The sequence below is a fragment of the Homalodisca vitripennis genome, chromosome 7 (genome assembly GCF_021130785.1).
Source record: "Homalodisca vitripennis isolate AUS2020 chromosome 7, UT_GWSS_2.1, whole genome shotgun sequence".
Classification (NCBI taxonomy): Eukaryota; Metazoa; Arthropoda; class Insecta; order Hemiptera; family Cicadellidae; genus Homalodisca; species Homalodisca vitripennis.
This window is the reverse complement of record NC_060213.1, coordinates 10,945,462-10,972,940: the sequence shown is the minus strand read 5'-3', so window position 1 is coordinate 10,972,940 and position 27,479 is coordinate 10,945,462. Positions and strand designations below refer to the sequence as shown.

General features: G+C 33.8%; 1 protein-coding gene across 1 annotated transcript; it reads left to right on the top strand.

Moving 5' to 3' along the window:
- The first annotated feature begins 16,593 nt into the window (after positions 1 to 16,593).
- Positions 16,594 to 17,382, top strand: LOC124366615 (sentrin-specific protease 1-like). The gene has a single exon (XM_046823211.1). It carries the CDS (start codon positions 16,594 to 16,596, stop codon positions 17,380 to 17,382), a length of 789 nt encoding a protein of 262 aa, XP_046679167.1.
- The last annotated feature ends 10,097 nt before the right edge of the window (positions 17,383 to 27,479 follow it).

Genomic DNA, 27,479 nt, shown 5'->3' with positions numbered 1-27,479 from the left:
TTATTTCATTACGGTTAATTTTTACAGCAACAGGAAAAAAACAATACAAATTCTTAGATTTAGACAAGGAAAAATCACTTGCCTCAAATTGGTATGGTCTGTCCTAATGATTATGGAACAAGGAAGTCTACTTTCCTCTTTGCAATTAAAGTCAGTTTTTAAGAAAGCTGTCGTCTAAATAAAGATTGCAGTAGAGAGTAAAATCTTATAAACGTAAACGTTTGGTACTTTAAAACCCAATCTTTTTATTGACACAAGAAACTTCTGTTATGACGCAAGTAAAAGAGAGAACTTTAATCATTTGACTATCGTACTTACGACAGCAATTTCTTTCCGTTCAATGAAAATTTTTCTTTATTATTAATTTTGCTAATCTTCTAATGAAGAATAAAAAGTAAATGATAGTTTATAATAGCTAAGTGATTACGGTTTTAAAGTTCTTTTTTCATATTTCTATTTTAGATACCTGGTTTTTGAAAGTGGTATTTCTATTCATATAAAAAAAGAGTATTAAAATTCTTTGTTTATTTCAGTGCTCACCTCTTTCCTACTTGCTTTTCAGTTAATACTTTTGACATTCTTTTCATACAAAGTATGCCATAAATACCACTTAATAAGTGACATATAATGACAAAACTCTGCGTCTACAATTTAATGAAATGATCATTATAGATTGTTCTTTATCAGACTTCCTTGAAAGATATTTAGATATTTGCAGACAGACAATGGCATTTATATATTTGAAATAAAATATTGAAAAGCTATATCATTTATAAATTATATTGTTTCACTAACTGTACCTGTATATTGTCTATGTGGTTTGTTCATTTAAAATTTCCCCTTCTATTGACAACTGTAACTGAATCAAAGATGGAGTCCTCAAAATTGTAGCATTCCGAAGGTGTTTTTGTAACAGGTATTGTATGTGTGCGTATGTAGTTTCTGGGGTATTAAAGGAGACCTATAGCTAAAATTTATCTCACATAATTTTAGTATGTAGGATAAAACATCCTCTCTTTCCTATAAAATAATCTTACGCTATTTAATCAGAACAAAACAAAGTAGTTTTCACTTATATCACGATATAAACGATATTTTATGTAAAAATTGGATGTGTTACAACTTAGGATGTGGCATTGTTTTAATTGTACGGTCAAAGGTATTTTGTTTATACGTAAAGGTACATATAATGCAGGTATAAAAATAGAATTTCAACGATAAACACTATTGTAACAATAGAGTCACCTTTGTTATTAAAAGTCTAATGAATATACATTTCTTGAATGCCCGCTCCTAATACTGCGATACAATAATCTTACACAAGATAAAATCGAAACCTGTTTAAAATGGGTATGTCTGTGACTTCGTAAGTTGTTATGAACCAATAGCTCTTGCCATTACATGGTTTATTTTATTTCACGGAAAATCCACTTTTACATCATGCAAAATTAGTAAATGAAATAAATACTTAAAAATGGGGGTACAAATATAACAAGAATTCTATAGAATAGGCTCATTAATTAAGAAAAAAGATATATAATTTGAGAAATGTTAAATAAAATAAAATATATAAAAAACCTATATCAAAATGTGACCAAAATTGGTAAAATCAACAGAAACTAAAACTGAACTGAGAAATTTACAACAAGTTAAGAATGTAACAAGCAAGCATCAAGATACAGAATTTAAAATATATCAAGATAAAAAACAAAATTTACAGCATTAATAAATAACAAGGCAACTGTAATTAGGATAACTAAGAAACAAACCTCAGTAAGCAGTTGCAAACATTAGAAACAAGCGCGAAATATTTACTATAAAACGTTCACAGATATAAGTTATATAGTAGTAAACGGTCTATTATTTTAAACTTGTAAGAATACCAAATAATAAATAGCAGTGCTTTTTTGTTGGGTTCTCAGGTGAAGATTGTATGCCCCTGTGTGAAATTTGTTTCGAGTTGAAGAGCTTAATTTCTTTAAATTTCACCGAACAATCAGTGCGGTGTCAGAAAAGTCAGAAAGTTGATACCTGACACAGAGGCCTCATTGCCAAACCGATGAAGCCCAGGCATAGGGGACTCATACATTTAGGTGTAGAGCAAAGAGACCTCTCGAAGAGATGCTGAATATGAATGTGAGAGAAAAATTTAGTACGTACCGAGGCAAATAGATCCGAACAATCAATCCTGGAGTTTAGTAACTTGTACTAAAATGGGATGTGATGTATATTACACCGGTCAGCCAAAGATGGCAGATTAAACCGAATCTCCATGTGCTCAAGTGGGGTCTTCGAATAGGAATATCTAAGATTGGCACCAAATGCCGGTGGAATGCGGCTCGGGTCAATTGGATACTATTTTCACAAATACATTTTTGACATAAAAATAAATACATGTAGTCTGTACATACAAGTTTTTGTATATTTATAGTTTACGTTTATTATCAAGAAGATAATATTTTCCCAATACTCACCACTTAGTTCATTATAAGATAATCTATTTTATAATGATTTCAAGAGTGAAGTATGACTGTAGATGGAAACTGATAGGTGGGTCATGCAATTTTTAAACTAATTGTACTCGCGGGTGCACATTAAAAAGTGAGATTGCAATCAAAAGAATGACATAATAATCCTTACAATTATAATTTTACTTATTCTCGACGTCTTTAACCAGATATTTCCTTTTGAAACTTTGAAATGTAATTGGCAGATAGAAAAATGAGATTATAATAAAAAGAATGAGATGATAATCCTTGCAATGTAAAGGTTTTACTTATTCTCTACGTCTTTAACGAGATTTGTCCTCTAGATAGCTTTAAACTTTAATTCTCGGATAGAATTAGACTAGAAATAAAATAGCGGTTGATTTAATGTTGCAGACGTCAGCCTTGTCAGATTCAGCTTTTTTATCCTCTTGTGTAACGGATACTGCAGGAATAATTATAATTTTGTTACTTACAAGATAATAATATCAAAATTAGATAGATAGTTGTTAATGAATACAAATGTTCCCTAAGTGTAAAATATTGTTTAAATCACACAGTACTTTGCCTCTAATCATTGGCATATAAATCCCAGATCAGCAATTGAACACTGAAAGTAGCCTATGATTTTTGGTACGATTCCTACAAACTATTTTAAGTATAATAATTTGATGTGATTTTGGAGCGTGTTGTAATTTTTGTAGTAGTTATAATTAAATTTTTATTTATTTATTATTTATGCAGAACAAAATTAGGTTGGCACAGGAATTCAACTTGATCAGTGCAAATTATTAATTTAAACTCTACAAAAACAGTGGAAACTTCCGAATGTTATTTTTCCGTTAATATCTGATTAATTACATACTTGTTATTTACTACTATGTAATAAACAAGTATTATCAGCACAACATCGAATGCATTACTTCTAATATTTCTTTTATTATTTACCTCTACAAGATTAAGGGCATATTTGAATATACTCTCTATTAGCTACCACTGTCATTGAATGTACACAAAATTTGTTACGAAAAGTTTAGATGAGAGAAACCTTTCCGTAAAACCCCAGGATCTATTATAACGACTATCGATACACAAGTACGAGGAAAGTTGTAAAGTTTCCTAACGAAACACGCCAAGGGGTCTATAAGGATCCATTAGTGATTTCCTGTAAAGTGGGACTTTGCAGAGTTTCTACGGCTTCTTCGCTACAACAAACATCGAGTTACAGAAATATCTGAGTGTGTTTTTACTTTTAGTGTGTATTGAGAAATATTTTTTGACCTTATTTTATACTCGAATGAATTATGTAAAAAATTAGTACTGTTTTAAGAATAACATTATTGTAATAACATTGATATGAAAGCACGAATTAATGCACAAAAATATAATTATTAAATACTTCAAGAATTGCATTCAATTTGTGAAGGAAACTTAGAAAAAGTGGTTAGTTGCAATGACTTAAGGCTTCAATATACTACATCATTTAAACTAATATGAATTATTTTTAAAATTATAGAAAATAGAAAGGTTTAAATTATAACTGGACATTAAATTAAAAAAATATTTTTGGTTGTTTGAAAATCAGATTTGGATCATTGAAGATTGTTCTTAAAATATATGTAATTGTTCTATCATTGTAGTAAATAAATCATTCTAAATTATTCTTGTATACAATTTATAAACAAAAAAATCATGCGTGTCTTCATGCAACGTACATTCTAAATTTTGAGGTGGATTCGACATATATTTTTCGCTCTTGTAAAGTACTTATTAAGTATTGTTAGGCGTGATAGATCACACGTCATATATACAGCTTGTGCATTGTTTAGAAAAGTTCAACAAAAGAGGCAGGAATAACGCTTAATTGGACTAAAACAATTACTTGCAATATTTGTCAGTAAAAATAGTGAATGCACAATCTCACTTATTATGGGTATTATTCATATGATTTTGAAATTTTTTACAAAAATGCATTATGCATTCACTTAAAGTTATTGATTTAAGTAAAAGTAAAGGAGCGTATTTTGGAGCAATTTCTAAGGTTTATTGTTTGATGCTCTTCCAAACATGAATAGGTTATTGATACAAACCAAAGGTCTAATAAATATGAAATATGGCTTTATTAGTGTTCTTGGGTTACTGAAGTAAATGTAATACCGCATTGTTTAATTTATTCTATTTTCTTTCGTTATTAAAATTTATAGGTTGTGTTAAAGAGAAGTTTATTAGGCTAATATTAAGGCTGGAAGACAATTTCGTTTATGTCTGTCTTTCTTTCTGTTTGGCTGTTAAACCATAGGTCAAAAACGTACTAACCTATAGACTTGGAATCGTGTATTAAAACCCAACGAAGTGTGTTAGACAACACATATTATGATATTCTCTTACCTTTTTGAACGGTAATAATATGCACTAAAATTTCAAATAACTTGTCCTAAATGTCCTAAACGATTAGAGAAATATACCACCGTTAATTGTAACATTAAAACTCAATTCTAATAGTTTATTAACAAACATGCAATGAATTTTAAACTCAATAATAATATTAAAATTTAAAAATATGTTAACTGTTGCAAAAATAAATGTAAGAGTGATGAAATGTATGGTTCCCTTTTTTACAATGTAACATATTTAGTGTTATGGATCATCATCTTTAAGCACATTTTTATTAGCGGATTAGTTTAAAGTTTTTTATTTAGATTTTTTTGACATATCTCTGATCTTTAAAAGTGCACTGCTAGTTTCTTCTGTCACGATTAATTAAGAATAGTACGAGTCTTTGTATGTTTTCTACTAAGCCCATTCTTATTACTTGTCATTTAAAATTGTTGCTATATTTTATTATATAATATGTTATAAAGATTACTTAGACATAAATTACATATAATGACAAACATATAAGCATATACAAAGAAATGTAGATAGTAATTTATTTTTTCTCCACACTTCCTTAAACGTTTTTGTACACATTTGGAGGCACTAATAGATTTTTATATTTTAAATAATATGTTGTAAACCAAAATCATTAATACAAGTATATTGCTCCACTCACTGTATATTTTTCCGTAGTTTGTACATACACAGATTTCCCTTATTTTGCAGCTGAATTAGGATCAAGGATGAAGTCCTCATAAATGTAGCATTTACAATTGCATTTCGTAACGTGTTGAATGTATGGGGATGTGGTTTCGGGGGAAGTTAAGAGACCGTACACCAATAGGTAGAATTTTGTTTATATAATTTTAATTTATTGTCGAAAATGTCCTCCTTACAATGAAATTATCATATCTTATTTAATCAAAACAAGTGTTGTTAAAGATCTAATGCAAAATTTGTAAAAAATTTTCAAATATCTTTAATAGTTTCTAAGAAAAAAGTACATATTTAACATAGGAAGGAAAGGAGAAAAGTGACCTCTTTATTTGTTACTATAATATATTTAGATATGCGAGCACATATTTGAAACTAGTTTTATTATGATATACTTATGGGACAAACAATTCCCTTAGTAAATTATTTCATGTTTCAGCGCCAATAATAAGTTATGTTTATTAAAAAGAACACAGCAAACATTAAAGGTACTAATCTAACTAACATTGGTGCAAAATAGTTGGCTATAAGAACAAGTTTAGACACATATATGATAAGAAAGTTGAATTAGTAACTCGGTGTAATCTTCTTTTTGCCTCTGCTCATGGTTGTGTGAATTTCATTCAACCCATGCAAATCACGCCCTAAAAGTCGAGTTGGGAATTTGAATAATAAAGTCCGTAATGATGGCGGTGCGCAACTCAACTTAACTTGTTCACTTGTTGTTTGTGTAATCTTGTCAAGAAGTCAAACTTGCAACTATAACACGGTGTGAAAGTTCTCGTCACAAATTTTATGGAAGCCTCCCAGTGCCTCAATATTTCGATCTTTTATGTCGTGGTTTTAATTGGAAAATTAACCGCATTTATGTTCTTTCATGTATAATTTTATTGTTAGTAATAAGAACCATTTGTGAGACATAAAATAAATTATAAATTTGTATTTCATAAAAATATCAATACATAGTTGATCAATATTTTCCCCCATTATTATTCAATAAAACAAGTTTATATGTCTGTTTTCAAGAGGTTTATTAAACAATATATAATAGCTTTTTAAAATTATCCATTACATTTGACTACCATGATCGATTAATTAGGCAGTAGTACAACTTCGCAACGTACATATATACATTTTTATTTAATTATGTATGTTTGCTTGCATAATGTCTTAAAAACTAACTAACCTTTTGCACATATTTTCTATGAAGTTTTTTTTAATACCGGCAACATTGACGTTGATAGTGCATATGATTTAGAATATCGGAATGAACGTTAGTCAACATTTTTGCATTAACAATATGAGACATTTTTGCATCACGGGCAATGATAAAACTGCAGAATAAGTGCTCAATTTGTAAATAACAGAGGATATGACTGTAAAGGAAACAGGATTTCCTGGAAATTTTCTATAGTTTAATGGTACGATACAGTTAGTAACACTACGTTACAAAATGTACACTATGTTCTCTTCTTTATTAACTAAAATCATGCATGAATACTGCCTAGGTTAAAGTAAACAAAACATGCAACAGAGTTGTGACAAGCATAAGTCATAAAACATAAAACACGACAACCATTTGTGACTTCTATGCACACTAACTCTAAAACATGCACTTCATAAAAACTAATCACTAATTAATTATTAAAACTGACCTACATCAATACAGGTCACAGAGAATTTGCTATATTATAGCGTAGTTGTCAGTTTTTGGACGCATGTGACTTATATTGTACTTTTCTATGCTCGTGTCAGGAGATCAGAAAACTCATTAAAATTATAATAGATTGTGTACATGTGAATGTATAAAATCAAATTGACCGCAACATCATTAAAAAAACTATACTAAGAAATTAGGCTTTTACAATAAATTTTCCATGGGCATGTATCCTACAAAATATAAAGAGTCCCAGCCGTGCGCGAATACGGAAGTTACAAGTTCCGTCCCTTAGTTATTACTTGCCATTGTACTTCCGGGGATTTCTCTAGAGATAGTGATGCTTTAACCATGCTTTATTTCCATCAAACGTACTACAGTATTTGTATAGTTACTTAAAACAAATGATGTGATAGGTACGAGTAAATAATACATGAGCCATAACTAACGAACCATTGAGCCGTAACTAACAATACATTTATTTCTAACTAAACTCAACTAATTTACCGTCTAAGTTATCTTGTAAATCTGTCACCCACTGAAACTTGCACTTGGTTGAAAAATATGTTTTACAGAAAAGATATATTACAAATGTAACGTTTATCCTGCACATTATGTAAACCCATGCGTTGCTACGGGTAAAAATAGAAATATACTTAGTTTTTATGTGGAAAATATTACTTTATAAAGAATACTGTAATAAAATAGTTATTAATTATTACGTGTATAGTAATAAACCGTCTCTGAACACGAAGTTTTTGTTTTTAACCCTCACTTTTTCATCAGATTATCAGGAGAGCGTGATGGAGAGCAGACCTAATACGACTCACCGTGGAGAGACACGGCTCTTTAAATCCAGTTCTCCTATTCTTAGCGACTGTTCTTGAACTTTATTCCCTGTCATAAAAAAACATAGTCAAACTGAAAACTTGTGTATTTTCAACTGGAATTAAAACATATGTGGAGAAACTTTTACTCGTACACATTTTTAATACTAACAGACGTGGGTGAAGGCCTATAGAAGGTGCTAAACAGGATGTAAACTAACTTACAGACTGAAATTAAACAGCTGCCAACAATCTTTTTAAGTAGGAAGAAACAATATAAATGGTAATTTACCGATGAATTTCAGAATGTAGGTAAATAATAGTTAAAAATAGGTAATATGCTCTGAGGACAGATAAGGAGCAGAACTGGTATTATTTACTGATATTACTTCTAAATGAATAATATCCCTGGAGTACAGTACAACTTCGTACATAATAAATTTGAGTAATTCCGAAACATATATATTGTCTGTGTCAAATTGCATAATACAACCCCACTTATATGAACTTCTGCCGCCAGGTTCCGCTACTTATAAGGATATATTGGAACATTAAAGACTGTTAAATTATTGAATTAAAGCACTTTACATATTATAAATATGTTTATGATCACAGAATTCATATTTACCACAAAGGCTTCATATGTTAAGATTACCAACCTAGTAATTATTACATAAATCTGTATACAAATGGTTTTATATTTTATGTATTAAATGTTGAACTATTTATACATATTCCCCGGTTTAATCTGATATTTACTGACAAATATGATGTAATTTGTCAACTGTAAGAGGAACCTCTTAGTTAACGGCTTGTCCTGTAATAACTGTTTTGGCACTTGATGGAGCGTTGCCTCTGAAGTTTTTTCCAATAAAACCCGTTTTGTATGAAAATATACTGCTAGAATTAGAATTATCAGTTAAAGATTCGTCTTTTTTTAGCCTAGCTTTTATCATAAATATTCGATAAAAATAGTCAGGAGGTCTTTTTGTACATAGTATTTAAAATCCGTAAATGTGTACCAAGTTGTCTTGTTTGGAATAAATGATTAGGGTTTTTAGATTTAATGTCATATCATTTATAATATTGCCGTAATACTGGAAACAGCAGGAAGCTTGAAAGTTGCATTATTTTATCTGACCTAATATGATTGTCAAACATAGTTTACGTTATACATTATGTATTATCTATAACCTAAAAACATGTGAAGAAAAGCTTTATTCACTCTTTACGTATAGCTTTAGTATTTTCCCTAACACCACATGCTTAAAAAAAGGTTTCAATATTAGCGAAATAAAACTGTTTTACTCGGTAACTCCAATAGTTGACATAGATAATATTTAGTAGCTATGGAATATACCACTCATCGAAATTGGAATTATTTATTGGTAACCGAGTTTATACGATATAAAGTATAAATTCAGGTGCAGTATAACTTATATTTGTGTAATTTATAATTATTAACATGGTGTCTATAAAATATATTCATTATTAATTACTAATATAATTGCTAATACATATACTATCTAATTACTGTAAAATGGAACGGGTCGAAATATGTGTAATCGTAAATAACTAACACGAAGATTCATATTATAATCACATATACATTTAGGTTTCTATTTCAGGTGAAGATTCGTATATTAAGATGTTTTTAGTACTCGAGGGGCATCTTTATTTCGATTTGTATTGTTTCAGGTATCACAAAAATAATTCATACAGTTTTTATTGAGGACCTAGTCTACTTTTAGATTGCACAACAAGTTATGTGTTGACAGTATTTAAGTTCAGTTCTAAATAACGTTAGTAAATAAATGTATGCTTATGTAAAACCTTTAAGAGAAAACATTTGTTTTCGAGTGTTTGTATACAAGGCATGCCACACTCAGGTTACCGCATTCGCTGGGGTTTATTGCAAATGTTAAAGTCTAGAACGCATTTCGTTAGGCACAGTTAGAACGATAATAATAAACGAAAACACTTACATCCTCCATGTAAAGATGAGAAAATTTGTGTTGGCCTACTAAGTGATAGACTACAATGACGATCAGCTAAATTCAGTTGTTTAAGTATAAAAATTCTTAAAAAATTAGCAAATCCACAGATGAAATCACTCTCAAGATACATTGCAACATAATACTGTAAGGGTTCAATTTTATACCCCGTTTTTTTTTCTTAAATGAGAAAACGTTTGTTTTGACAAGTAGGTGTGTCGATTTATTTTTTTTCGTCGATAGTCGTCGTCGTCATTCCATTAGAAGGAGTCGATTTGAGGTTAGGGAACCTCTACTCGGGGCAGTGCAGTTAGCCGGAGCTCCGATGTGACCGCTGCAGCGTCTGGCGACGACTGACGAAAACGCGTCTCTGCGCATGACCGGCTGGCGGCCTACTTATACAGCCGATCCGACAAGGGACAAGGAGTTTTTGCTTGCTAACGTCGTGGAGTGAAGCTAATTCGAGGAGAAGAGTTTTCGCTTGCGGACGTCGGTTTATGAAGTCCGAAGTCGAGTCGAGGAATACGAGAGCCCTGTACGAGAGAATACGCAGTCGGCATATATCGTCTTTTGGTGAGTCACCCCGAATTGTAATCATTAAGGGAATTTAAAAACAGTACGAATATTGAATGTTGAATATAAAAACTAGTGCTGATTCGTTAACTTTGAATTCTACGGAATCTTTGAAAAATTAATAATTCGGTGCGTAGTATAGGTTATTTCGTTTAGTGACAGTAGTGTATCTATTAATTATAGATTCCATTACCTTTCACTACCTATCCTAGTTTGCAAACAGGTATTTTGCATCCTATAAGCCGCGTAGGTTTGTAATCCTATTCCTAAAATTGATAATTCGGTGCGTAGGATAGGTTAAGACCAGCTTATAGGTTATCTCGTTTAGTGACAGTAGAGTATCTATTAAATATAGGTTCTATTACCTTTCACTACCTGTCCTAGTTTGCAAACGCGTATTTTGCATCCTATAAGCCGCGTAGGCTTGTTATCCTATTCCTAAAATTAATAACTCAGTGCGTAGGATAGGTTAACAGCAGCTTATAGGTAATCTCGTTTGGTGACAGTAGTGTATCTATCAAATATAGGTTCTATTACCTTTCACTACCTGTCCTAGTTTGCAAACGTGTATTTTGCATCCTATAAGCCGCGTAGGTTTGTAATCCTATTCCTAAAATTGATAATTCGGTGCGTAGGATAGGTTAAGACCAGCTTATAGGTTATCTCGTTTAGTGACAGTAGAGTATCTATTAAATATAGGTTCTATTACCTTTCACTACCTGTCCTAGTTTGCAAACGCGTATTTTGCATCCTATAAGCCGCGTAGGCTTGTTATCCTATTCCTAAAATTAATAATTCGGTGCGTAGGATAGGTTAACAGCAGCTTATAGGTTATCTCGTTTGGTGACAGTAGTGTATCTATCAAATATAGGTTCTATTACGTTTCACTACCTCTCCTAGTTTGCAAACGTGTATTTTGCATCCTATAAGCCGCGTAGGCTTGTTATCCTATTCCTAAAATTGATAATTCGGTGCGTAGGATAGGTTAACAGCAGCTTATAGGTAATCTCGTTTGGTGACAGTGGTGTATCTATCAAATATAGGTTCTATTACCTTTCACTACCTGTCCTAGTTTGCAAACGTGTATTTTGCATCCTAAAAGCCGCGTAGGCTTGTTATCCTATTCCTAAAATTAATAATTCGATGCGTAGGATAGGTTAACAGCAGCTTATAGGTTATCTCGTTTGGTGACAGTAGTGTATCTATCAAATATAGGTTCTATTACCTTTCACTACCTGTCCTAGTTTGCAAACGTGTATTTTGCATCCTAAAAGCCGCGTAGGCTTGTTATCCTATTCCTAAAATTGATAATTCAGTGCGTAGGATAGGTTAACAGCAGCTTATAGGTTATCTCGTTTGGTGATAGTGGTGTATCTATCAAATATAGGTTCTATTACCTTTCACTACCTGTCCTAGTTTGCAAACGTGTATTTTGCATCCTAAAAGCCGCGTAGGCTTGTTATCCTATTCCTAGAATTAATAATTCAGTGCGTAGGATAGGTTAACAGCAGCTTATAGGTTATTGCGGTTAGCGCCAGTAGCGTATCTATTCATTATAGGTTACACTACCCTTCACCACCTATCCTAGTTTGCAAACGCGTATTTTGCATCCTATAAGCCGCGTAGGTTTGTGATCCTATTCCTAAAATTGATAATTCGGTTCGTAGGATAGGTTAAGACCAGCTTATAGGCTATCTCGTCTAGTGACAGTAGAGTATCTATTAAATATAGGTTCTATTACCTTTCACTACCTGTCCTAGTTTGCAAACGCATATTTTGCATCCTATAAGCTGTATAGGTTTGTTATCCTATTCTTAAAAGTTAATAGTTTGGTGCATAAGATTAGTTAGTTCTATAGCTCATGATAATATATTTTGCTTACTTTAAGTCGTGTAAACAATACGTTGTTGCTCTGTCTACTCTCATCAGAAGAAGAGGAGGATTTTCGGAGACTGAGAAGTTAGAGAGAATCTACAATAATACGCACCCTACGTATAAAATGTATGTTCGAAGAAGAGATTTCGTGAACTTAGCCGGACTAATGAAGGTTGCTGATGAGTATGAAACTTGTTTACGAGAAAAACTTAATTATCGCCCTCCACCGAGTCCTGCTCAAGCGCTAGTTCCGGAAACAGCATTTCAAAGCAAAGGTAGATCTCAGCAACTGAAAGAAAGTTTTCAAGCATATGCCGTGTCTAGGACTGCACATCCCAGAACGGAAACTCAGGATAAACTTGAAACTGCGCAAACCAGGCCATCCGACAGCGGGCACCGGAAAGTATCTTTCAATGAACCGTCCACCGATCAGAGAGCCACTACACACATGCAAACTTGTGACGACCAAAATAACCCGTCAAAGCCTAATAGTATACGAGGGATAGTATGTTGGAATTGCGAAATACCAGGCCATCTCTATAGAAATTGTAGAAAACCAAGGAATTTGAAATGTTTCAACTGTAAGAAGCCAGGTGTTAAAACGACATCATGTGATTGTAGGCAATCGGGAAACGAAGCGAGGACTTCGGGAGTTGGGGGTCACCGGAGTCCAAACCGAAGTCAAAACTGACTACCCCAAAAGAATGGAATGAATGGCTCGACAAAATTAAAAATTTTTGTGGCATGAACAATCGAATCGATATTGATGACCCAAGACCGTACACGAACGTGGAGATTTACGGAAGAAACTACAAAGCGTTGATTGATACCGGTGCAGTGGCGTCACTCATTAATGAAGAGGTAGCCGATTTCCTGGGGAAAGTAGGCGTTCTACCTGCGAGGAAACAATTCAAAATCTCACTAGCCGACAATACTCAAGTGTCCGTCTCGAGCATATATCGCTTTAAATGCAGAATCACCGATCACGAGCTGGACGTAGCAACTGCGTATTTGCCGTCGCTGACTGCCCCGATCATCCTGGGCATGGACCTGATCCGACCATTAAATTTGGTATCAGTTAACTGCGGCGGAGATCTATATGACAGTCGTTTGACCGACGTCAGCTGTATGAATAGCGACAGAGTACCAGAGGAGGTTAGTTCACTAGATGACGAAGAGAGACACATATTGAACGAATTTTTACAGGAAGAGCTTCCTAAATTCGAGTCCTGCTCGGGAAAAACAACTTTGGTGGAGCATCGAATCAAACTCAGCAAGAACGAACCGATAAAACAACGATACTATCCTAGAAATCCGGCGATGCAACAGATCATTAACGAGGAAGTTGATAAGATGTTACAAGATGGAGTTATAGAACCATCGTCGAGCCCGTGGAGTTCTCCGATAGTGCTCGTGAAGAAACCCAGTGGGAAATATCGTTTCTGCATAGATTTTAGAAAATTAAATGGCGTCAGCGAGAAAGACGCGTACCCATTGCCCCAGATAAATTCAATTTTGGAGAAATTGAGAGAAGCCTCCTTCATCTCTACCATTGATTTGAAACAAGGATATTGGCAGGTACCCCTTTCGCAAGAAAGCAAACCTCTCACTGCTTTCACCGTACCTGGCAAGGGCCTGTACCATTTTCGGGTAATGCCGTTTGGATTGCATTCTGCTGGAGCAACGTTCCAACGATTACTAGACCAAATTATAGGTCCCGAGCTAGAGCCAAAAGCATTTGCTTATTTAGATGACCTAATTATTGTCAGTAAGACGTTTGAAGAACACTTAACGCTCCTCAAGGATGTCTTCAATAGGCTACGAGGCGCTGGTCTGAAACCAAATGCAGAGAAATGTCAATTCTGCAAACGAGAATTAAAATATTTAGGCCACGTTGTAAATAAAGACGGAATTCGTACAGACCCAGAAAAGGTACGAGCCATCCGAGAGTTCCCCACTCCTACTTCAATTCGCTCTTTGAGAAGCTTCCTAGGACTCGCTTCTTGGTATAGAAGATTTGTGGAGAATTTCGCCAAATCAACTAGACCTCTAACCAAACTTTTAAAGAAAAGTGAAAAGTGGGATTGGACGGACGAACAACAGAGTGCGTTTCTCGAGCTTAAAGATAAGCTTACACCAATACTAGCGTGTCCCGATTTTCAACAAACGTTTTAGCTAGAAGTAGATGCTTCGAATGATGGACTGGGTGCAGCATTGACTCAGAAAATCGATAAGAGAGAACGCGTTATAGCATTTGCTAGCCGATTGTTGACCGACGGTGAGAAAAATTTCACCGTTACTGAAAAGGAATGTTTGGCGTTAGTATGGGCGGTAAAGAAATTTAGGCCATATCTGGAGGGGTACAAATTTATCGCTGTTACCGATCATCAGGCTCTCAAATGGCTGATGAATATTCAGCAGCCGACGGGACGGCTAGCTCGGTGGGTGCTAGAACTTCAGCAGAACGATTTTGAGATTCATTACCGGAAGGGTACACTAAACAGAGTGGCAGATGCTCTGTCTCGTTATCCTGTAGAAGGTGCTCGAGCGCAGACGTTTTGGAAAAGGAATCGGACTTAAATCGAGATTGGTACCACAAGATGTTCGCTAGAGTTACCTCCAAGCCCGACACGTGCCGAAATTTAAGGATTGCCGGAGGAAACCTTATGAAGTATAAGCCCCGAGGAAGGGCGAATAGGTTCGACGACTCTCTAAATTGGAAACTGTGTGTGCCAAAAGACAAGCGAGAAGCTGTGTTGAATGAAAATCACGATCGCGAAACGGCCGGCCATCTCGGAATAAGAAAAACGGCAACGCGAGTCCAAGAGAGGTATTATTGGCCGGGATTGCTCACGGATGTGAAGAATTATGTTAGAAGATGTCAGTCTTGTCAGGCGCACAAGGTTGAACAACGGAAACCAGCAGGAAAGATGTACTTTCGGAGACCAACTGGTCCATGGTATAAGGTCACAGCCGATATAATAGGACCCTTGCCACGTTCACGAAGAGGTGCGAGGTTTATCCTAGTCGTACAGGATATCTTCACGAAATGGGTAGAACTGTTTTCGTTAAAATCAGTGACCGCGACGAATGTGGTGAACGCATTTCAAAATTTGGTGCTTTTTCGATACGGCGCACCAGAGGTCACCATCACTGATAATGGATCGCAGTTTACGGCCAAGCTATGGAGTAATTTACTGGAGAGTTGGGGAATCGAACATCAACTGAAAGCACCCTACACGCCTCAAGAGAATCCGGTGGAGCGGGTGAATCGAGTCCTAAAGACGATGATCGCACAGTACGTCAAAGAAGATCAACGGCTTTGGGACATACACTTGAACGAATTCAGGTACGCCATGAACACCGCCGTACATGATTCTACGGGATTTACTCCAGCTTTATTAAATTTTGGAAGGGAATTGCGGTTACCGAATGCAATCCATGGCCCCCTAAAGGTACAGAATGGGCAAAATGACTCCGAGTCTCATGTGACAGATACGAACCGGAAAAGATTAGAAGCTTTCGCGAAACTGTACAAGCAATGCCATTCGAATTTAGAAAGAGCGAGTCGATCTCAAGCAAAATATTACAACCTAAGGCGGAGAGAGGAAAATTTCCGGGTTGGGGAGTTGGTGTGGCTGAAACAACACCATCTCTCGTCGGCGATTGACTCTTTCGCCTCGAAGCTAGCGGCAAAATACGACGGGCCTTATAAAATTGTAGAAAGGTTCGGATCAAACATCTATAGCCTCTGTGGTCGAAAAAAGAATGTGCTACGAGCTCACGTCAAAGACTTAAAAAAGTATGTCGACTAAGGGAACACGTCTATCTGGCTGAATAAGCCGGATGTTGCAGCTCCTACTGGGTAAGTAGTAGGCTGTAACTTCGCACGTTATAGATAAGGATAGTTTAGTTTTGTGATTCCTGCATGTGTTGAACTCTTGCTTTGGGTTGCAGGTTGCACGCTAACTGCACTATCCCCTTCTATTTGCATTTGTAGTTTTTGTGTGCTTGAGTGGTTACCTTGTGGCTTTGCTCGGTAGTCTAGAGCTTGGCTTGTGTGTCTGGGTTTTTGTTCCACAGTTTGACAGATGGCACGAGTCGTAAGGAAACAGGTCCGTTTGCTGCCATGCGATTCAGAGCGGCTTTTTCCTGGACAGCTGCTAAACGGCGAGGTAATTTCGGCGTATCTTCGGCTTCTGGAGAGACGGAATGCTATGGATCATAACCTGCCACATGTCCTCGCACTGGACTCCTACTTCTTCACGGTGCTGAAGAGATCCGGCCACGAGCGAGCGCGGGGTCACCATCGCGACCAGTACTTGTGGGATTATGAGAAAATCCTCGTCCCCGTACATGAGGAGTTGGCGGACGTCGGCCACTGGTGGCTTCTCGTAGTAGAGCCACGGAAGGAAACCATCAGCGCATACGACTCACTAAAAGGAAGAAACCACAAGCCGGCGATGGATCTTCTGCGCGAATACCTGAAGAAGGAGGAGATGAGGGCCAAGACCGAGGCCCGGAGTTGGTGCCTCTACGGTGAGCGGAGTTGTCCTTCACAGGACAACCTTGTGGACTGCGGGGTTTTCCTCTGCGCTATCGCCGGAGCCATCTGCGGGGGACGGGAGGCTAAGGAATTGCGAGTAGATGGCCGAGAGTTCAGGCGGCAGATGGCGAAAGAACTTCGGGAGGATTCGGTGACCGAGAACAAGAGCAGCCAGCCGGAATTGTTTCCGGGGGAGGAACCGGACTGGTCTTTCGAAGATCTGGCCAAAGAGTTAGACCAGCTAACTGACCCAACGAAGTGGTCACTTATACTTCCGGCCGAGGACGAAACACCAGAAGTGATCGGTGTCCTGCAGGAGGGGTGGACGCGATAAACCCACCGGAAGTTGCCGCGGGAACGTCCTCGGTTTGTTATCCTATTCTTAAAAGTTAATAGTTTGGTGCATAAGATAAGTTAGGTGTATGTACTTGGTCAATCTACTAGATATAGCATATATAAACCTTTCTATAGCTCATGATAATATATTTTGCTTACTTTAAGTCGTGTAGGCCTAATTGCCTGAGCTCAAAGTTATTGATCAACGCCAGGATAGGCTGGGAACTTAATTTAGGCTATCTAGGTAACAGCCTTGTTTACAGATATATTATTAATTGGCTTAATAAACCTCTGAATTCTCATCCCGGTTTCTAAATAATATTTGTTTGGTGCTCTGTAAATCGCATAAGCTTTACTTCCTACTTCGAAGAGTATGCTTCAAAGTGAATGTTAGGTTGTAGGCTATAACAAACTTTTAATGCTTGTTAATATTAGCATATTTGATACTAAGGGCTTAAAGAGGAAAATAGTACACACGAAATACCTGTATTATTGCTGAACAAGGATACTTGTATTAAATAACCTAAATATATTTGCTTGAAGGGATTTAGCTGCTTCACAGGAGAGAGATATAACACAAGACTTCCCTTAGACATTTTGCTTCCAGCTTAACTTATAAACTTATACGTTAACGTTAGTCTTGTTAGTATAGAGAAGGAATCTGTTGGTTTAATATATTTAATATTTTATTTTCATACTATAAAGTCAAAACATAACCTCAGCTTAACACAGCACAACAACACACTGAAGGAAGAAGAAACGAGCAGACGATACTGAGACCGGTTTGAGCCAACGGCTGTGGAATAAAGATCTCGCGGACCACCGATATTAAAAATCTGTTTTTCTCACGCACAAATAATTGTCAAATAGTCGTCGTTACAATAGGATTTATTTCTAAACGTCGCATTCTAGAACGGGGCATTGACAGCTCTAATCAACATTTATCCACGTAAAATCGCGAAACATAGAACAGAAAACTGTGATGATATCGTTCTATTGAAGAGTGAGAATAACTGAATTCGCTCTGAACGAGTCTGAGATTTTCTGTTCACTCACGTTTAACCTTGTGTATCATATCGATCTCTACCAGCGTACGGTGAGGGCGCGGGTAAGATAGAAATAGCTATAAGTCGATATCACAACCCTGGAATAGAACCCAGCACGACTGCAACTATCACAGGGCAGACGATATAAAAAGCGATTTCACCGAAACACCTCACAATACATGTACACTATTGATCTCTTAATTGGGTTTCATATCAGTTTTTACATAACACAAGTGTACTCACCAAGTCATTATGATATGGAGGAGTATGTGTTGTGATAGTTAGGCTACATGTGGCAATATTTTACATGTTACAATTCCTTGTGCGCTCATTTTAAAATGCACCATACATACTGGTAATTCGATCAGAGATGATTTCGTGAACGGTTTATTTCTGTTTAATTGTTCACTAAATTTTTTATTTCATTGCAGTTTACAAGTCACATCTTAAAATATGACTATTGTATAATAAAAGAGGTATTAAATAATTACAGTAAAAGCTTTAAATTGTAAAAATGTAACCAGTGCATGAAATAAAGGTGAAATTTAAGATCACAAATTATTTAATTCACTCATTTAACTGCCAAAAGCACATATATTTAACTATAACTAATTTTAATAAATATTATAAACTTACTTTGGTTCACTATCCGATCAAATAAATTGATTTGAGCTAAAAAATAAGAAAATGTTTTGTTAAAAATAAATATAATAATTGCTGTGTCATTTAATCTTTTGAGATGATAATGTAACGGAAATGCTTTAAAGTCGCCAATTAGTTCCTATTGATTGTTTTATACTATCCAAGGAATTGTGTAGATGATTTAATGTGTGGTTGATTTTATTTATGACTTTCTCTCCCCTTCTTCAAGACGAGCATTCTACTTTGGTGTATCCTCTCTCGGAAACGTCCACTCTTTTACAACTGTAACTTAAAGTGGAATTTTGATAACCATATATATTAAACAGATAATTCAATTGTACAAATACTTGAAGAATTATTAAAAATCGACATTTATCACACATTATAAATACGAGATTTATTAATAAGTTTCATTTTACATAGCACTGTATTTTGTCCTAAAATTATACTACCGAAATTGGGATATTCACATTTTACAATCAAAGAGTTTTTTATTGTTTTATAGAACATTAAAAAAAGTCTAAATAAATGTTGCAAATAAATGTATATCACGCACGGTTCCTATACTTAAGACCACAAACAAAGGGTATAATAGTCATAAATCCCAAACTCACTCCAATCGCAGACACATTCATCACTGTACTGCACTGTAGACTAGTGCAGTCAGGATCAGGACTATAAATTACTACAGTACTACCCAAAGGCTAATGGCGCCCTCTCGTATAATTGATCCTGGGAAAGGATAATACTACTCTGAATAATGATTTAGAAATCAAAAGTAGTAATTAAAGGATTTAAAATATTGGGTTTTACAATTTAACTGTGATGTTTTGAATGAATTGCACCATAATCATTGACCACAAATGCAGAAAGAAAACTACTATGAAAGTTATTGAGAATATCACATAGAAATATAAATTGAGGTATTTCATACGATTTTATTTTAACCATACGCCCTCGCAAATCATTACGTAATATCCAATAATATAAACAGAGAATGAGAGTTATTACTCTCAATCACACTAGTACTTTTTTAATCAATGAGAGATACTCCCTTTAAATTAATTGTAGAACTCAAAGGTACTCTTATAAGTGTATTATTCTACTCCTTCTCAGACCAAGCACACTTACATCAAAATTATTTGAGATTGATAGAGACCTTAACACAAATAGTTAGTTACTAATTTCTTATATGGAGGTGTTTTGTAGATAGTTATAAGTAATCATCCAAGGGAATTTACTAAGTTGCTTAACAAACATATAATATTTTAAACATTTTTAGGTGTTGGTAATAGGAAGAGAAGTGTGTACACGTACCTGGTGTCCATAAGTGAGTCTTATAACAGTTTGATAATTAATTAATGTAATTTAAACTTGTATAATATTGCTGCAATAATCGGAATAATAGTCAATTTAAATGAGCCAAAACTATAATTAGAATTTTATTATACTTAGAGTAAACTCTTCCTTTAAATATGTAGGTTCTTTCAGTTACTATTTTAACTGTTGAACTATTCTACTGGACCATAAATTTAAAACAGGGCAAACTTTAAGTAATGTTAGTGTTGAATATTTCGCTTAGGTTGGAATGTAATAATTAAAATCATGGATCATAATAATAGACAAAGACTTTTTTATATTACACCTGTTATATTTGTCTATTATCATTCATAATTATTTCAACAATGCTCAGGATAATTTATATATAATTGAACGCTATTTATAGTTAACTGGATAATAAGAACTGAGTTATCAAAAGTGAGTGGTATCTGAAGAATTAAACTGAAAATAAATTTCAAAACAAAATATATAGAAGATATTTGTATACACAACTGCACGTGAAAGAAGAAAACGATTTAATGTTTTAAAGATTCAAGATAAGATATTTTAAAGATTTAAAGTAAGCAACTTAAAGTTTTATTGCATTTAAAAAATTTAATAAACAATACATAATGGTATAGTTTTAATCAGTATCTCGTATATTTTGTACATAAATACTCTTTAAAAGATTGTTTGGAGTTAAAAAAATTAATATAAGACAGGTCTATAACTTAAAATATAAAAAAACAATTTGTTTGTTTGTGATGAAATGTTTACTTCGGTATGTTTTGACATCATGACGCAGTTGATTAAGATATTGGATTCCCTAGATAATGGCATAGCAGTTAATCTTTAGCCCTTTTAAATTATGTCATGTAGCTTTTTCTAAAGAGTATTATGAATTGTATGTATAAAATAAGAAATCCCATCTTTGCATTGCATAGTTTAAATAACAGATGTTGATTGCCATGAAAGTTCAAGATCTCCTAGCTGCTCCACCAAGTTTAGTAAAAGTAAAGGGAACATACAATACAATACTTTGTTTGTTTTCAAACCATTTAGAATATATACACATGCATCGGAATGAATGAAAAAAAGAATAGTTCTATTTACTAGAAGAGATGATGTATTTCTTGAATTTCAAGCATACTTAAATAAATTATAAAATTTATACTTTTGTATTTTATTAAATTACAATCCATATATTTTAATTGACATGCGAAATGATGTTTCATATTCAATATTAATTGTAAATTTATGTTTAAGTATTTCAAACACTTTTATATCTGATTGTGTATATATATATATATATATATATATATATATATATATATTTATTTATTTATCTGTGCATATTATTGAAAAATATAAATATATCCTATAAAAAGATAATGTATATATATATAAAATCTTTTAATAGGATTATTTATCTTTATATTTCTCAATTCTCAATAACATATTGGGTTCTTAGAGATTTAAAATGCCATTAAAACGTATGCTATCGTTAAATTAAATTTTAAATTGTGCTTTTCGTAAAGGTATTTTGAAGATTAAAAATTTGTACTAGTAAATAATGTGTTCCAATGTTAAATAATGAATTGTTAATAAATGTGTATAATTTTTTTAATTTTAAATGGTTTTGAAAATATTTGTTTAGATATACAATTAAATCACAAAAAATATCATAAGTACGTAGTTTTATGGTCAAATAAAGCTAAACTATGATTAGATAATTATAGTAAATTGCTATCAACAATAATAATGTATTATTATCCTTAAAAATTAAGATTTAATTACATTAACAAGATTATTCGTAACGCTTTGCGCTTACAAATTTCACTCATTTGTAAAAGTATACTGCACATTGACGTCTATCTAAAATATAATACGTGGAAGATGAAACGTCATGATATCCACAACATCATTTGGGTAAAGTTGTGGACGTGTAACAAGAGCTGGACTTTGATCCTGATGTTCAGCAGTTTAAGCAAATAATTAGACAAAAGTCAACAGAACCAAAGTTGGGCAAGTCAACGCTTGGAGTGTGTCTTTGTGAGAATCTAATGCCCATCCTTAAGTTTCACCTCCTAACGTCTAGTGGTAGGTATTATAATAACTTTAGTAAGGTATGCATTCTAATTAAAGACTTTCTTTTAGGTTAAACTCTTAAAGATAAAAATAAACCGCCCAATTATTTATTCGGCGGAAAGCATATGAACTGCTGAAATATACTCACAACAGGCATGAAGAAGTTTGTAACTGCGAGAAACAGGCACAATTTGATTTGATATTTGCTAGGCAGGGACGAAGAAAAAAGTACGGTGTCAAAAATCAAATTCTTTTGCACCGATGTGTATTTGTATATTTTAGCAGATGCTTTTTTTAATATCTCTAAGAGTCTGAACTAAGCAATGGCATCTAACAAAAAATATTTATTGGCATTCCTAGATTTAGCCAAAGCATTTGATTCAGTTGATAGATACAAATTACTCCAAAAATTAAAATTAGTTGGAATAGAAAATAATCATTTAATTAGTTTGATAGTTATCTCGAAAATCGTAGGCAAATAACCACAATTAACGGAATCAATAGAAATCTGACATCTGTAAATTATGGTGTAATCCAGGGTAGCACTTAGGACCTATTCTGTTTTTAATCTATATAAATAATATTTCTATAATTAGGATTTCTGGGAAGCTTTCACTTTTTGCAGACGATACTGCTCTATTTTTCGAGGGGTCCAATTGGGAAGAAGTTTTCCAAAAAGCGCATAGTGATCTTTATCTAATAAAAAAATGGTTTGATTAAAATTTGCTTTCCTTAAATATATCTAAGTCTAAATTTATGCCTATTGCCCTGAGAGACATCAATTTAATTAAACTACACACGTGTGGTAATCCCACAAGTCTGGTTTGTCATTGCGGATCTTTAGAAACAAACGAATGAATTCATCTGCACATGTTCTCTATGGTTATGGTAGACTCAGAAAACTCATTTATGCTTTTCGTCAACTGCATGAATTTTTAACTTCAGAAGAAATAAGAGTAGCTTATTTCGCATATGTTCAATCGCTTTTAGAGTGGGGGATCATAATGTGGGGTGCTAGCTATAGAAGTATTTTAAATCCACTGGTTGTAACTCAGAAAGCAGCACTGGGAAAAAATTGGCAGTACGCATCGGAGGCGCTATTCAGCGAAATGAATGTTTTGGATATAAGACAACTGTTTGTTAGAGTAGCTGTATATATTTTCAAAAATTACAGAAGTGTATTCGAATTTCCGACTCACCATTAGGCAACAAGAAATTTTACATCCTCCATATTTTCACCCAGGGTAAATAAAACCTTTTCAAAAACCATTACATTTTATGTTCCTCACATTATTTATAGAAATTTACCAGAATTTCTCAAGGATATGTTTTTATATACATTATCAACTTATAAAATAAAAGTAAAAAACTAGTTCAAAACTGTGGGTCGTGATTATATAGAAAGGATTGTAACATCTGATTAGAGAATTTAATGTCCAAAATTGGATTACAGGATGGGAGCGTGTTTTCATATTTGTAATCGCATGATAGTTGTGTGTGTGTGTGTGTGGGGGGGGGGTGTTGTGTTGTGTGGGTGTGAGCTTGTGAGTGTGAGTGTGTGGTGTAGGTTGCCAGCGTGGTAGGTAGAGGTGCAGGGTAAGATTAGTTTGGGGTAGGATAATTGAAAGGAGGGGCAGAGGCCTCAAGCATTGTCCTGACTGAGGAGTCCGATTGTCTGTCGGTTTTTTATTTCTTATAATCTAACAGTTCGTCGTTTATCCTTATTTTGATTACCTACATTCACTGATAAGTATGTTTGCTATTGCGTCTCTTCTATAACCTCATATTGCTTTTTCTTCTTTACCACTATGAGCGTTATCTGTATTTATAATTATTAAATCAATTATATTTGTATATATATATATATATATATATATATATATATTCTTTACTAAACAACATTATTTTAACATCCTATTTTCCTAAGAAAATTATTTTTGAATTAATGGGACTCACTTTTTAGCTATGCACCTATGTGAGGAAACATTTCCACAATCATTAGAGCAGTCTATATATATATATATATATATATATATATATATATATATATATATATATATATAAGTATTTAATATGTTTGCAATTTTATGTTTTGGTGTTAATTACTAAAGTAATTTTATATTATAAAAGTAAAATTGTGCTCCTATGATTTCAAAATTATGTTGTACCATAATGGAAATAAAGATGTTTTTCATTGATTGATTGGCTGCATATTCAAACCACAGTATGCAAATTTGCCCGGTATGATTGTATGATTCCTAGCTATATTCCTGATAAATCACGTAGTAGACTAAAAAACTAAGTTTGGAACTATGGAATCCTTTGAACTATGCTACGTATTGACTTCTGGCACGATTTGGCGCAATGAATTATGTATTCATTAGTTTATTATGTTTTATAATAAGGAAATCATAAAGCGTAAAAGAAATAAAAAGTCAGACTAGCAAAGAGATAACTATAAAGTTCAATTGGAGAACAAATTGATATCGAATTTACCTAAAGGAAGTGGTGATGAAAAAACCAAATTTGACAAAACTTTTCACATATATAGGACAATGAAGGCGAAGGTTTTACGCCAACTGTGAATTTCTGGACCTAACGTTACAAGAATCGGTTTTGATTTTTTCATGTTTATGATAAAATCGAGGGAATACTAAAAAGTTGTTTATAGCCCATTTTTATTTTACAATGACATACACGAAAGAGCTAATCGACAAACAGTAAGTCCACAATCATAGAACTTATTCTTATTTCTGTTGAGATTGATGGATATAATATCTATAAATGATCTATTTCGAAAGACATTTTGGAAGTCGTGAGACTGAGTACGTTACTATTTCATGTAAACAAACGTAACACTATTCCTGCTTCAATGTTTTTCTTCAACGGTTATAATTTATCCTTTTATAGAAAATATATACTCACATACTGTATGGCAGGCCATCTGCTACTACTTCACTGTTAACAGATTCTTTTCAATAAGTTTTTCCAACTCAATCCAACAAATATAGCTTCTTACGTAGTTTTTAGCCTAAGAAATTGATATAGAATAGTAGAAGGATTTTAAGCGTGAAAATGATTAAATTTTGTAAGGAAGGGTCTAATTTACACTTCAAGAGAGATGTGTAAACTGTGAACACAGTAATCTCCTGACTGATGTTTCTACTTTAATCCTCACAAGTCGCGACCAACATGAAGTATTCATGTGCACTTACCCTTCGTTTGATATAAACTTTTGAACTTTGCGCTTATAAACTTACGTTTCAACGTATCACAGCGAAATTGTCTGTAACATTACATTAAGTAAAGGCGTTGGAATACTTATAAGAGACTTTCTAACAAAATTAAAAAAAAAAACCATAGTTTATTTTAAATATTAAAATCGGTTCACTGACCAAAATGTGTAGAAAAATGGGATTCTACATGCATTCTACATATACCTAGCAATCACTGGATTTCCATTTTAAGATTTATTTCACAATGGCTCTTAGATATTGCAAAAAGAGGTATTATGGAAATACTTTGGGTGGTTTAGTTACTTTACTCCTTACATAAACAGAAAACTGTCAAAAATAAAATGGTTTCAACATTTTATCTATAGATTGAAAAGAAATATAGGGTGTCTACAAAACATTTGATAGTTTTCCGCCTTATCGCCAAATACCCTAATGTTTGTGTTACGGTCTGTAAAATGGTGAAACATTCCTCAACTGTAAACTTAGTAAATCAGTTTTAGGTGGAAATAAAAAATAATATGGCACCCTTAGTTGTTCATATATAACTTATTAGAAGATTTATTGAATCCCATAGTTTATTTACCTGCTAACTATAAAAGCTAATGCGTATATTACAAATAATATTTTTAAATACACTAAATACCGTCTTCGAGGAAGTGAATTGTAAGTATTTAAATACTGGAGTATTGAAAAGTCGAAAAATTTTCAACATTCAAACCACAAGTGCATGAATTATTCATAGCACAACGGAAAGGAAACGGATTTTGGTAATATTTATTTCCAGTAATAACAATTAATCATGTTATTTGGACACAGTTTAGAGAAACAAATGTTGGTATCAAGCAGCCAATTCCTTAATATATTCCGTACCTAGGGCGGGATGAGTTATTTGTTTGCATGACGGTGGAAAGCTTGATATATGGTAATGCTCTAGTATTGTCAAACATACATGACTGATATCAGAATTTGTCATTTTTATTTTATACAACTGTTCAAAAAATTTATCATCTTTCTACAGTAGCTCTGCTAATATTTGCCACGTGAAGTAATTTATTATTATTAGGACTAAGAAGCTTTCTCTCATACTTACCAACGGCTTATTTACGGCAGCTTCGTCTTCTGGGAAGGAACTGCTAAAAGGTGATTTCCGAACTACCACCAATGGCCAGGCAGGTGGACCTCTTGCAAAAACAGGATCGGTCAGCCGTCACCCATCCTATCAGCAGTACGCTCGAAGTTGCTAATCGGTTATCTTGCGATAACAATCGTACTGGCTACACTGCGGCATTGGTACACAGTATTCAAGAAATATACCCTATAATTCCATTTTTGGCAAAGTGTCTAATTGCTAAACATGGATAGAAATTTGTTTATAGTTGATACATTTTACGTGTAATGATCATCACGACGCATATGGATTCCACTTGATAATAAAAAGAGGATTGCGTAAATATTTAGCGTATTATTGGTACTATTGATAGTGTGCTAAAACTTATGATTATACTGTTATACGCTTCGAGTTCCAGCGAGCTACTAAATAATATATCTGTGTTTAATCACAAAAATATTAGATTTTTGTTTGTGGTTTTTTTGTCCCCTTTATTTAAGAGGCTAAGACACATTTAAATGCACAACCTCTTCAAAAGAATTTTACGCTTGCTTCGTGGGTGGCAGAATAGTCATTATTAGTATGAAGGGGATAGGGGCCCCTTGGGTTTTTGACGAGAGTTTTGGATAACTTCGGCCTTAAACATTAAGGGAGC